Source organism: Manis javanica, chromosome 10 (genome assembly GCF_040802235.1).
Source record: "Manis javanica isolate MJ-LG chromosome 10, MJ_LKY, whole genome shotgun sequence".
NCBI lineage: Eukaryota > Metazoa > Chordata > Mammalia > Pholidota > Manidae > Manis > Manis javanica.
Genome location: NC_133165.1, coordinates 23,781,047 through 23,795,436, shown reverse-complemented (window position 1 = coordinate 23,795,436; position 14,390 = coordinate 23,781,047). Strand labels below are relative to the sequence as shown.

Here is a 14,390-nt window from a genome sequence, read left to right as displayed (position 1 = left end):
TGTGAAGATGGCATACAGCCATTCTCACCTGTGTCAGCGAGACTGTCACAGCCCCTGACACAAACCGGAGAAGGGAAACAGCTCTGAATATTCAGAGGACAAAACTGAATGGGAGTCTGGTTCTCATGTCTTTGCTAGAATCCTTTAGGAGAGGAAGTAACAATCCTAACCCTTGCCACCTCTCATGCATACAGGGCACCCACATGTGCATGGTCTGTTCTTTTAAGACACTACCTAAAGGCATCCTTGACACACTGCTTCATGTACTGCTTAGTGTCACCTCTTTCCTGCACATATCCCCTGCTGTAAAAGGCATATAAGCTGTCTCCAGATGAAGAGTTACAGAACCACTCAGAACTTTCTGACTGACTAACCTCCCTGGTTATAATCCTAAATTTGAGTCTACATAAACTCTTTCTTAATACCATAGCTGTGTCGATTTCATTCAACAAAACTATTGAGGCTTCCAAAATGGGATTCGAGGGCAAAAAGGGAATTTCTAAACTGGAAGAAGTTCAAGGGATCGTGCTTAAAGAGATACTTAAGGCAGTGTAATATCTCTCAGCATGAATTAACGCAAATTATAAAAGTAATGACTTAGGAAATGATGCAATCTATCGCTTCCAGAACATTTACTTAGAACAAGAACCCCAAGTCAGATAGTTGGTAGAAGGCTCTATATAAATTTTGTAGGAATCATCACCACCCCAGTTAAGTGCACCAAACCTTAAGTGAAATGACTTTAACAAGGCTGAGTCGAAAGTGATAGAGGAGTAAGTTATTGCCAACAAGATAGTGGTAATACTGCTTAGGCACCGATAAACAGAAATCACCAAGCTCAAGAGAAACTGGGCATGTATTCAGAGACATCACGTTAGCGTGCACCGAGAAAGAGACGGTGAGCCAGGTAAGCAAACTGTGGCCGGTAAGGGGATTTTCATGACCTGGGCAGAAGGGTCCAGCCGTTTCTTTCTGGTGGTGGCACTAGCGATGTATCACATGTCAGGGAAATACCACCGAGTGAGAGAGTTGGAGAAATGTTTACGTGAGACGCAGAAGCAGCCGAGAAATACCAGTCATTCTCAAAGGAAGCGGGAGGTGAAGCAGGTGCAACAGGAAGCCGAGCTTCCCGGCGAAAACAGCTTTCCCCGGAGAGAAGACCCCGCGCTGGCGGGAAAGCCCCGAAATCCCAAACGGCTTTCCCCACAAGGAGCACCGAACGCCGAGGCGGGCCTGCGAGGGGCCAGGGAGCTGCCTCTCCCCGCCCGGGAGGAGGGGGACTGAGTGACGGCCTCGGGAGGCCCGACTCCCGGCGCCCGGCCGGACGGCGGCCGGCGGACCGCAGGGGGAGGGGAGGTGGTCCCAGGGGGCGGGGCAGAGGGAGAGCGCCGTCCCCACGGCCGTTCCCGCGCCCGCCCAGCCTGGCCCAGGCCCGGCCCGGCCCGGCGCTGCCTCCTGGCCCAGGCTCCCTCCATCCTCACCCCTCCCCCAGCTTCCCGCCGCCACTCACCGAACCGGAACCGGCTGCTAAGCGAAGGGGTTTCCGGCCGGGCGCGGAACGCAAAACTCGGGAACCGCCGCGAACCGGAACCGCCTCCACAACACCGGAAGAGCCGCCGGGCCGCCGCGGAGGCCGGGAGCAGGGGGGTTGCGGGGGGTGGGGGCAGGGCGGAAGGTCAAAGAGCAGAGTTGAGGACCTACGGAACGCCTGCGCAGTGTGGTGAGGCCCGAGAAGCCAAGGAAGCGTCTAAGGCTGTAGTCAAAATTTTCCTTTTCCCCTTTCATTTTGGGCCATTTTCGTTTTCGTTTTCGGAATACTGTTAGCGCGCCTTTCGTCCTTCGCTTTTCTTTGTTCCCTCGAGCCCCTTACCCGCCGCCTTCTGGTTCCGCTTGGCCATTTCTGCTTGGTCTCTGGTTTCTATGGCATCCGTTAGCGGTGGCCGAAGATCTGCGGAAACTGGAGAGCTAAATCTTTCTCAAGTTATATCGTGTATTTTTTAGAATCATAGAACGTTAGTGCTTGTAGAGGTTATTGGAGATATTTTAGTCTAACATTTACCAAAGTTTTAAAGTGCGTGGCACACCTGGGGCTAGGAAACAAGTTTCTGAACTTGCTGCCCTGTGCTCTCTGAGCCACATCGTGCTTGACTGGACATTTGGGGAAGGAAGAAAAAGTTTAGAATTGGCTTAAATTGGACTCTGGACACATAGAACCTTATAGAACTCGGGAAGAGTTTGAAACGCGGGCAGAGGTGTGGGGAAAGCTATGGGGTGGGGAAGGGGGCTCCACCAGAGATCTACCTTTCTGAGTAAAAATATGAACGGACCCAGGAGTGTGCTTTCTGAAGAACTAAATGGCCCTGGTGGTGTTACTGGGCTGGAATTGTTTACTCTGTAATCTGTGCCATACTTTTTGAGAAGAAATGTTTGTCATTAAAACTTTGTACCACGCCTCTCAACTTGGTGGGCCTCTGACACAGGCCCTGTCTAGAAGGCTCGAAGAAACGCTCCTGCACTCTACAGCGAGGACAGCCACATTCTGGGCTCAGACTTTGACAAGGAAATCCTCTGTAGGCTCCTGGGAAAGGAGATGCTTTCTGAGTTCAGGGGATCTTGCCCTGTCAAATGCATAAAAGTAGATCATTTCTATCACTTCATATGCTGAAATTTTATACTGTCAGGTACTAAGGCCTAGTATTGAGCATGTCTGGTCCGTGTCAGTTTTGTCCATGTTAATCATTCCACTGATCTGTTTCATTTGGATTAAACTCTGTCTCTATTTTTAGGAGACAGCCATGCATAAAGAGGAATTACATCTGGAATTTTCCATGTGTATGATTCAGTCTCGCCAATTAGTCGGGACTCCTCAGACAACAGGTACCATTGTCTCCTGATCCTAGTCCAGTGACAGAATGGCTTCTCTTACAGGGAGTCTGTGTAAAGGAAATGAGATTTATTAGTGTAAATGCAGGCTTAAGGGGTCAACTGACTTTGTTTATTCCATCCCCACTATGATAAAATATTTGTCATTCAATAATGTCTTTTTTTGTACAAGTATCAGGTGAGATTTTGGCCTAATATGTGGCGATAGGCCCAGGTGGACAAGGAGAATTTGGGAGTTGAAGGAGAATAAGATATATAGCACATTGTATAGTTGATTATTTCAACCTTTCTGTGCTCATCTGTGGAAGTCTCTGTTGCCATTGTAGGCAATATTCTTAAAACCTGTAAGATAGTGTTCCAAAGAAAAATGTCTTTCTCGTCCACCTGGGTCTCAAAGTATCTAGTTACATTTTTGCTTTCCCCCGCTTTATGTCAAAGGAGTAGAATCTTTTGAGGTAAGATAGTTGAGAAGAATCCCACTTCTCTGATTTTTCACTGGATTTATGGAAAAAGCCCCTGGGCAGCAGAAAGTCATAGAGAAAATGAGAGAGAATAAGGAACACTCCCATTCCTGAAACCCACCTTGATGCTAATCTAGAGATATTGCTTCTTAGTTGGGGAAGCTTCAGCATCCAGCATGCTCATACAAAAGCCACCACCTAACACAGAAACCTTGAAGAGTCTAGATACTGTGAATGATCCAGACACCGTGGGAGGCATACCTGTTTTCCAGAATGGTGAGGCATTTTGTTAAATGGGGGAGTAATGCAGAAAGGTGTATTGGAAAAGTTAATGTGCAGCATTATAGATGAGGATAGACCTACCAAATGTGAAATGTGAGTTAAGACTTAAGGGAAAAAGTACGTGTGTGTGTGTGTGTGTGTGTGTGTGAGAGAGAGAGAGAAGGAGAGAGAGAGAGAGAGAAAGATAGACTTTGAGAGAGAGTAGGAGATCATCTGGGAAAACTGTAGGAAAAGGGACAGTTCTATGAAAAATAACTTGATTTAGTTAATAGTAAGTCATTGGCCCTCATAACTGTAAGTTACCAATTGATTTATCCTATTATCAGCAACCTTGATATGTAAAAATATGAAACTTAAATGGATTAAGGAGTAATTATATTACAGAGTGATTCCAAATATTTTAAAAACTATTGCCTTAGGAATCCCATTTAATAACAAATGCATCTTTTGTATTTAAAGTAGTGTTCAATTCATAAGTTATATGAAACTCAGAAACACATCTCTGTTTTTTCTCAAATTAAATACATCTATATTGGAGTCAGTTCACTATAAACATTTATTGAGTTCCTACTATGTGCCCAATAAATACTAAGAATGATAGAGACATTAAAATAAATAAATGTATGTATATATGACATAACTTGTCATTGTTCCAGTAGTTCACGGTTTGGAAATGCCTTAGAGATTATCTAGTCCAACTCCTTATATTTTCAGAAGGAATTCAGGTCTAAAAAGGTTTTCCATAAGAAGTTAACAAATTTGTTAGAGTAATTGTGCCCAGCACCTATGAAATATTTAGCAATATTTATTCAATAATTTCTAAGCAGTTACTTTTTGAAGTCACTGTGCTAGACTGAGTAGATGAGAAAATGACCTAGATACCTCCCCTGTCAATCAGGAGCTGATAATCAAGAAGGGGAATGGTATGAGACAGAGTGTAGGTTAAGAGCTTGATAATTTTGGTTCCAAATGTTGAATTTCAAAAGAGGGTGCCATAGAGATTCAGGAAAAGGAGGGGCTGGCTGGCTGCTTAGGCATAGCTTCACTGAGCTCCAACATGTTGGCCGGGCACCACGGTCCAGGATCCGGTTCTAAGGTTCAAAATGGCATAAACTCTAACTTAATTCAGTATCATTATTGTACCCAGAGTCACCAGAAAATGGTTTATATAGAATTTATTAAACCATTGGCACAGTATATATATCTATATATTATGGCAACTGTGTGTGGCCCATGTCCCTTTAATCAGACTTTGCCCAAGCATAAAAAGCTGCTAGGTGTAAGAAAAAAGCCCAGCGGATGGGCTTGTCCTACAGTTTCTTGAATTCATATAGATTATTTCCTGCTTGCCTTCATTTTCCTTGCTTTTCCCACTCTCATTTTTCTCTGTACCTAATACTCACCTCAGACCCCCTTTGCTATGGTGACCCACTTGGACCTGCTTCTGTGGTTTGAACTCGGCATTATTTCATGGATAAAATTCTGATGTTCAACTTCTTCCTTTAAGCATTGAGGCCTCAGGTAAGAGCTACTACACTTAACCCTTCCAGCTTGCCCACTAGAGATGAAGAATCAAGTATGTTCCTAATTAGCCATATTGGGATCTCCATTCCTCGTTTATCTACCTTTCTCCCTACCTTTCCTCATTTCCTTCCTCCCTCCACTTCTTCCTTCCACCTTACCTTCTTCTTTTTGTTCCTGCCTAGAAAATTTGTTGAGCACATACTATGTCAGGTACTGTACTTGGCACTGGGAATAAAGTGAAACAAAACAGGTACATAGCCCACCCTCATGAAGTTTGCATGTGAAAGTAAGACAGTAATCACATACACATGGCTAGATAATTAGACTGGTACTAGTACAATGAAGGAAAATAATACCATGTAATCAGAGTGTTAAATGGGAGACCTAATCTAGCCTGAGAAGTCAGAAAAATCCTTTCTCAGGGAGATTTGAGAGATGAGTATGCATGAGCTAGACCAAGTGGGAAGAAAAGCTTTCTGCAAAGAGGGGCAGTAGCCTCTGAAATGAGGAAGAATTTGGTTCATTGGAAGAGTAGAGAAGCCAGCACAACTTGAGTGAGGAGAAGGATAGCTCAAGAGTGAACTATAGAAATAGTATAAGGGCCATGACTTCTAGGTTTTAGCACTCCTGAGCTATGGGAGACCACTGATGAGTGACAGGATCATGTGTGTGTTTTCAAAAGATCATTTTGGGCTGAGGATGGAGTGGAGGGGGTGAGAGTGGCTCCCTGTTGTGGTGGGATGGATAATGCCACTGCCTTGCTCCGTCCCTCGCATCTGGGCAATGCAGCCCTGTCGGGCACAGCGAGGGACGCATGCTATCAAATAGCATGGTTGGCAGAGATGAGCCCAGAGCTACTGATGCCAGAACACTCCAAAGCCCCGGCCTAATGTCCTCCAGCTGCTGCCAGCCCAAAAAATACATAAAGACTCCCCACAGGATGTTCCGCCCCTTGCTCTAGTGAGATATATATGGAGTTGTTGTGTTCTGGTCCTCAAGAAAAACCAGAACATTTTGTTTCTAGTCTCAGACCTGGCAGAAAGCTGCTGCAGCTGCTATTTTTTGCAACTTCCTGCCTTTCAGTATAGACAGCTCTGCTTGTCATGAGGACACAGGCTGTGGATGTGTGTGTGTGTTTCTGGCATAGAGAGGATCAATTCCCAACATAAGGAAACCATTTGGCCCTGCATTGGGACATAGCAAGGGCTGTCACCTAGGCTCCCAGCCTTTGTAAGAAAAGGTTACATGGGTGGTTATGCAGACCAGAATGCAAGGTTACCCCACACTGTGAGTGCAACTGATATGTGAAGGTGATGCTCCCCACAGCCCAAGTTCCCTTCAAACAGTGTCCTTGTTTTCTGTAACAGAGACTAGAGTCTCCATCAGCAGATGCAGTGTTATAGTGATCCAAGAGCCTGCACTCTAGGTGAAGGGAAATCAGTGGGAATTCTGTTTCTGTTGGGACTACATCCATCACAGCCTAGTCACCATTCATCACTGACTTCCAGGACCAGCTCCAGAGAACATGAGTTTTACTACAGCTGAAACTCACTGAGCTCTCGTAACATCACCTGAGTCGGGAAGGTCACCGAGTGGGAAAACAGCCTTAGGGATGCTCATCTTTCCGTCAGACATACAAGGGTACCAGTGGACTTGTGGAACACTTTTCTCATTTTCCACTGATTAGTAGAGATGATCTCATATATGCTCTTGGGCCACCCTACTCTGGGTGGCCCCTATTAAGCCACATCTCAGTTAACCCAGGGAAATGTATTTTAGAACCTAAAGATATATTTTTTGGACCATGTACTTACTAAACAGCTAAGCCTTCCACATTACCCTTGATTAAGTGTTAGCAGATCTGAAGTGGAAGAGCCCTGGGATTGTCTTATGTAATGATTATTTGTCTTCTCTGCTCTGATTTCCCTAAGAGCTTACTTCTTTAGGGAAAGGAAAAGTTTATGTGATCAAGCTTGAGGCCTTATACCTCAGGTGAAGAGTGTCCTCCGCCCTAATTGACCCTTGGAAGTGGTGCCTTCACCCTGCAGTAAGGGTCGTCTTATTACCTGTGACCTCTTCCCTCAGCTAGAATTCTCAACAAGTTGGTCTTAATTGGCAGAACTGACTCTGTAGGAGCTGTCTGGGCCTTTGAGGCATGCAGATTTCTTCCTCAAGTGATGGTGTTCTTGGACCCCACAACTCAGAGCAATGGTTCTCAAACTTTACCATGCATCTGAATCCCTTGGAGGGCTTGTTAACCCACATTGCTGTTTCCCACCCCCAAATTTTCTGATGCAGTAGGTCCCAGGCAGGACCCAAGCACTTGCATTTCTGACAAGTATCCTGGTGATGTTGAACTGGCTGGACTGGAACCAAGAACCATTGTCTTAAGCCAGTGCCCTGTGTCAGAAACTTTAATGTTAGTGGCTAATGGAGGCTGCTGTGTCTTCATGGTCACCCTGTTCCAGCTAGAACTAAAGGTAATTTTCCAGGGGGGGGCAGTGGTTTCATGCCTATGCCCAGGGTCTGTCTGTGTGGCACTTACATTCAGAAACAGTATATTGATGAGATAATGACTAAGTGAAGTCCAAGGATTGTACAGAAGTGAGAGAGCCAGATAATCACTTGTTTTAACACAGAGAGAGACCCACACCTAAGTGGTGTTTGCATATGTTTCACAGCATCAGCCCAGCAGGTAATTGTAGCCTATTTACAGTTCCAATCTTAGTTCAAATATTGGTGAAATCTCTGGTTTGATACTCCTAACTTGTTCCTGTCTCAGAACCTTTGCATTTGCTGTGTTTCTTGCCTGAAGTCTGTTTGTCCGAATGGTAGCACGGTTTTTTCTCTCATTTGTTCAGACCTCTTTTCTTAGAATATCATCTCAGCGGGGTTCCTTACCATCGCCACTCAACTTCTTTGCCCTGCTTTGTTTCTCCTGACTGATCACTCCTTGACTAATTTGTTCATTATGTGCTTCCCTCACTAAAAGTAAGCTCCATGAGGGCAGACAGGTTTTTTTTCCCTCTAAGCCTGGATCCCCTTGAGTCTAGAACAGTGCCTAACATGTAATAGGTGCTTACTATTTGTTGACTAAATACCTGAAACCTATGGTATGCTATTTCCTGTTCTCCTAGTGAGGGTCACACCAGGATGCCTGCCATTCCTACTTCCCACCCCTAACTGCCATGGTACACACTGTCATTAACATCGTGGACATCATCTTCACCTTCTTACCACGGTGGTCTAAACGGAGATCTGCACCTCTTCCATAGTCATGACGCATGCTAGTGAGGTGCATATATTTGTGGATATGACATAAAGCATCTTTATTGCCCCCATCTATGCCAGTTTTCAGTAATCATTGTCAAAGAGCTCTTCTGTCTTCATAAACTACTCAGCTTCCTGGCAGTAATGGCTGGTTTGGAGGGTACTGTCCAAAGCTCCCCACATCTTCATTTATCTGTCTACTACTTAATAGGGACAAAGGTCAGAGCATATGATCAGGTGCTTTAAAATTACATCAGTGCTCTTCTTATCTAGCTGCTTCAGAATATTCTCTTTAAACATCATCTTATGTTTCTCTCCCCCAGAATGCCTTCTTTAATATGATTTTTGCTCCTCCTATTTTCCTGGACTTCAACACTTCAATAGCTGACTGATAGCTGGAAAGCTCTGAGAAGTCTAAGAGGACCTTCTAAGTGCTTTCCTGGACTCTGAGGATCAATGTAAAGAATATGTCTTTCATTGCCTGGTAAGGGATATGACATATAAGGTGAGCTATCATATGGCTCTCCTTTGTGCACATTAATTTTATTGGACATGCTGAAAACAGGAAGACCATCACCAGGTAGTATAAGGTAGAAGAAATAGTAGACTTTAACCACATAGCCCTCTGGGTCCAACTAACCTTCTTCTTATGGGTCCAGTCCTTCCTTTCACTCACTGCCAAGTTCCCTAAACCCTGAATTCAAGCTACCAATATCAGCAACTGAAGAAAGCTGATAATATTTTGGACAAAATCTGGGTTTCCAGAAGTACCCTATCTAATTCCTCTACTTGAGTCACTAGAATGGACATCAACCCCCTTGAGAAGCCTGTCAGGTGGCCTCAGATTCTTTTCCAGTGCAAGCCCAGGACATTTCAGCTTTCTGCTCTTGAGGAAGGGTCTGTCCCCATTAAACCATTCTAACAATGAAAACAATCTTGGAATGAGTGCAGATTCAACCACTGGCTTAGTTTGGTTGCTTCAATAATTTGCTTGTGCCGTTTCTTTGATTATCTAACTTGCTGCTTTGCTTTTGTGATTCCTGGTCATTAACTCTGCTGAGCTGTGCACTTCAGTTCTGATACTTTTCTTAGGCACCCTAGCTTGTATGGTACTGTTTAGATACCTTCTTCAACTCTCCCTTCTGTACTCACCATACTTTGTTTACCTGTGGACTTCATGCACCAACACCCTGCCCTGAGGGGTACTTCTCAGCTCCCCCATTAGAGAGATAAGGATTGGACATATGCCATATTGTCTGCTGCCCTGATCTCAAACATTTTCCTATCATCAGTCCACCGTCAAATGATACATCCAAATGTTGATTCACAAAATAAGTAAGTCATAACTAGCTAAAGTACCCCTTCCAATTTGTTAAGGTTCCTGGGAAACTGTACTTAAAATTTTAAAGTTGTTTGATAAAGAGAAAACTAGGGAAAAGTAAAATGTATGGTTTTGGAGTCCAGAATTAAAATTAAAGAAAATCCATTTGTAAAGATCTATCACTGTTTCATCATGCTATTTATCTCTCTAATGCTGGAATATTTGTATCCACCTGTATCTTTCTCTCAAACAATACTAAATAAACACTGCCAAGTTCTTACTATGCAGGTCCTATTTTTGGTTTACTCCATTTACTCTCAACTCACATATTCATAACATAAGAATTTGATACAGTATAATCATTCATTGGGTTATTGATTTCTTCAATTGTTATATCCCAGGTCCAGTGAAATGAAAATTTCCTATAAACCTTTGATAGACCCTCTAGATTTTGAGAGCGTATGATATCTCAGTACCTGCACAGTGGCTGGCACATGAGTCCTCAAATATTTGTTGAATGTGTGAATAAATTAATAATGAATAGGGGTTTCTTATGATTTTTATAAGGAAGACATTTACAACCATTTCTTAATATGTTATATTTCTTTATTAACTACTCTTCATTTTGTGTTGGTTTTTAGTAGTTTAACGCTCAGAAAATAACATCTTTAGTTTAGGGATTGCACTAAGATGACCATAGGCTAGGACTAAGTACTTCTGAGAAAATTCTTCTTTTCAGAGACTCTCACCCCCAAATGAAGGTTCCTAGGTATCTTTTGAGATAATATTTTCTTGATTTGTGCTCATACAGTTTTCCAGGAGCTCCTGACTATGATCCCTGGACAGAAAAAAAGAGAGAAATAACCAAGTGTCTTGGGATAAGGCTATGAGTAGCAGTGACATTTCCTTGCCTTCAATAACTAAGGTAGACTCATTCATGTAATGATTCACTTAGAGTACTTTCAGTGAAGATATAGGAGTTGATAGTGGGCAGAAGGGGGAAAGGATGGACTGCTTCTCACAGTTCAGGCTTCAGCCTCATGGTTGGAATTAGAAACCTCAGGATATGTGGGGAGATTTTCCAGCTTTTCCTATTCCAAATTTTAAAAATATCTTCATTGAGATATAGTTCACATATAAAGTTCATCCATTTAAAGGGAATTTGGATTTTGGACTTCTGGCTTCCCGTTCCCCATAAAAGAAGTCATCATTCCATCCTAACAACAAGTAAAAGTGAAAAGGCTGAAAAACCAACTCCTCTTGGATCCATAAGAGAGGAGAGGACACAGGGCTAGCTGCTGACCCCAGACCTGGAGAGACAGACAGGCAAACACAGTTCCTCATGGCCTATCGGGCGCAGACTTATGAGCAGAGCCAGTGGGAATCAGTGATGGGGTAAGAACACATGAACTGTAATTGACAGAGTGCTGGAGCTCAGGGCAGACAACTGGGAGTTTAAAACCCCTGGGAGAACCAGCCAGAAGGGGGCCTCCACAGTATTGTGAGCGTTACTTCCAGGAGCTCAACTTGATTCCCACAGTAAAAATTGGAGAAAAATCCCCTTGGGCTAGTGGCAGAGGAGAAAAATTTTGAAATACACTAGACACTCCTTTCTTCACAAGGCCTTCCTTCAGGAGAACCTAGTTAACCAGAGCCTAACTGATCCGAGGAAGGGAAATACCCAACCCTAGCCTACTCTAGCCATCCTGTCCCCCCTAAGTGGGAAGAAACACCTGAGAAACACTGAGTCCAGAGGCATAGGCTCAGTAAAAGACTGAAATCTAACCATACGACTATAAAATGCTTTTCTTCCTCCATACCTCACCACCACTTACTAAAGGCCCATACACAGCACTTCATTTCACCCAGTACATCATGTCTGACTACCAAGAAAAATTTACTAGGCATATAAAAAAGCAAAAAACAATGTGAAGAGACAGAGCAAAGACCAGAACCAAACATGGTAGGAATTTTGGAATTAGCAGACTGGGAACTTTAAGCACCTACAACTAATGGGCTAAGTGCTCTGATAGATTAAAATAAGCATGCAAGACAGATGAGCAATGTATACAGAGAATAGAAATCTTAAGGAAAAAAATCCTGAGATAAAGAACAGTATAACAGAAATGAAGAATATATTTGATGAGCTTAGTAAACTGGACTTGGCTGAGGAAGGACTCTGAGGCAGAGGAAATTCAATACAATCCTCAAAAAGCAAAAAAGAACAAAGACTGAAAAAGAAAACCCAGAATACTCAATGACTGTGGGATAACTATAACAGATGTAACATACACATAATGGGAATACAGAAGGAGAAGAAACAGAAAAAATACTTGAAACAATAGTGACTGAGAATTTCCCCAAATTAAGGTCAAGCAGCAAACCACAGATCCAGGAAGCTCAAAGAACACCAAAGGTCAGTGCAAAGCAGGAACAGCAACAATGGCAGCCCTACATCTAGGCATATCATTTTTCAAATTATAGAAAATCAAAGATAAAAGTCCTGAAAGAAGCTAGAGGAAAACATCTTACCTATAAAGGGACAAAGTAAGGAATTATATCTGACTTTTCAGAATCCATGCAAGAAAAGAGTGGAGTGAAATATTTAAATGAAGGAAAAAACTACCAACCTAGAATTCTTACCCTGAGAAATTATCCTTCTAAAGTGAAGGAGAAATACTTTTTCCAGACAAACACAAGTTGGGGAAATGCGTTGCCAGCAGACCTGCCTTGCAGGAACTATTACAAGAAGTTCTTTAGAGAGAAGGAAAATAATATGGGTTAGAACTTGAATCAACAAAAAGAAAGTAAGAGCATCAAAGAAGGAAAAAGTGAAGAGAAAGTAATATTTTTTTCTTATTCTTAATTGATCTAAAAGACAACAGTTCATTCAAAGTAATAGCAACAGTATATTTCATTATGTATGTGTATGTATATACCACATATATATACTTAAGTATATTTACATATAAGTGAAATGAATGACAGCTATGATACAAGGATGAGAGGAGAGAATTAGGATTATTTTGTTATTACAGGAGTCCACACCACCTGTGAAGTGGTATAGTGCTATTTGAAAGTATACTTAGGTTAGTTGTAAGTGTAAATTGCAAACTTTAGGGCCAACCACTAAAACAAGTAAAAAAGTATTACTGATATGCTAAAAAAGGAGAAAAAATGAAATCATATAATACACTCAAGTAAAACCCCAAAAGTCGGAAAAATAGTGGAAGAAAAAAAAATAGGGACAAAGAACTAGGGCATCAAACAGAAAACAATAATGAATATGGTAGATATTAATCAAACTGTCAGTAATCACTTTGAGTGTCAGTGGTCTAAATGTACTAATTAAAAGACAGGTTGTCAGAGTAGATGAAAAAGCATGACCCAACTATATATTGTCTACAAGAAACCCACTTTAAATATAAAGATACATATAGTTTAAAAGTAAATGGAGAAAGATACACTATGCTAACACTACTCAAAAGAAAGCAGTAGTAGCTATATTAATTTCAGACAGAGCAGACTTCAAAGTAAGGCAAGTTATCAGGGATAAAGAAAAGCACTACATATTTATAAAGGGGTAAATTCTCCGGGAAGATATAACAGTTTTTAATGTGTATATGCCTAACAACGTAGCATCTAACTGCATGAGACAAAACATTACAGAACTAAAAGGAGAAATAGATGAATTCACTTATCAGAACTAGAGACTTCAACACCCTCCTCTCAGAGACAGATCCAGGAGGCAGAAAATAAGTAAGGACATAGTTGAACTCTAAAACACTGTCAATCTACTGAATATAATTGACATCAGCAATTCATCTAACAACAGCAGAATACACATTTTTCTCAGCTCACTTGAAACATTCACCAAGGTATACCACATTCTAGGGCATAAAACACACCTTAACTAATTAAAAAAAAAACAGAAATGGATATTATATGATATCTGTTCTCAGACCACAGTGGAATTAAACTAGAAATCAGTAACAGAAAGACAACTGGAAAATCCCCAAACACGTGGAAATTAAATAACACACTTCTAAATAACACTTGGGTCAAAGAAGAAATCTCAAGAGAAATTTTAAAATATTTTGAACTAAATGAAACTGAAAACACAACTTATAAAAATTTGTGGGATGCAGTAGAAGCTGTGCTTTGAAGGGAATTTATAGCATTGAATGTGTATATAAGAAAAGATCTAAAATCAATAATCTAAGTTCCTACCTGAACAAATTATAGGAGAGCAAATTAAATCCAAAATAAGCATTAAAAAAATAATTATAGTGTAAGTAATAAAATTGAAAATAGGAAATCAAAAGATAAAATTAATGAAACCAAAAGCTGGTTCTTTGAAAAGATCAGTAAGATCTGTAAGCCTCTAGCCAGGCTAAGAAAAAAAAGAGAAAGAAAGGATGCAAATTATTAATATCATAAATGAAAGTGGGACATCACTACATATGCTATGGAAACTGAAAGGAGATTAAAGGGATACTATGAACAATTCTATGCCCATGAATTTGATAACTTAGATGAAATGAACCAGTTCCTTGAAAGATTCAGTCTGCCAGATCATATTAGGAGAAACAGATGGTCTGAATAGGCCTATATTAAATAAATTGAAATAAAAATTAATAACCTTCCAA

The 14,390-nt window shown here is 41.6% G+C and overlaps 2 protein-coding genes across 9 annotated transcripts in view; one reads left to right on the top strand and one right to left on the bottom strand.

Moving 5' to 3' along the window:
• The window catches only part of SENP1 (SUMO specific peptidase 1), a 63,873-nt gene extending 62,023 nt beyond the window's left edge, over window positions 1-1,850 (bottom strand). For 3 of the 8 annotated variants that reach the window (XM_037009255.2, XM_073214868.1, XM_037009259.2), the window contains exon 1: window positions 945-1,850. The gene's annotated coding sequence lies outside the window, so the exon portion shown is untranslated. The remainder of the gene's footprint in view (window positions 1-944) is intronic. The other 5 variants (XM_073214866.1, XM_073214869.1, XM_037009282.2 and 2 more) reach the window with 4 other exon arrangements.
• Window positions 1,851-2,786: 936 nt separating this feature from the next.
• PFKM (phosphofructokinase, muscle) overlaps window positions 2,787-14,390 on the top strand; it is a 37,047-nt gene continuing 25,443 nt past the window's right edge. The window contains exons 1-2 of the mRNA XM_017669881.2: window positions 2,787-2,877; window positions 3,498-3,620. Of these exons, the coding sequence (XP_017525370.2) occupies window positions 2,796-2,877; window positions 3,498-3,620 (205 nt within the window). The 5' untranslated portion in view covers window positions 2,787-2,795. The remainder of the gene's footprint in view (window positions 2,878-3,497; window positions 3,621-14,390) is intronic.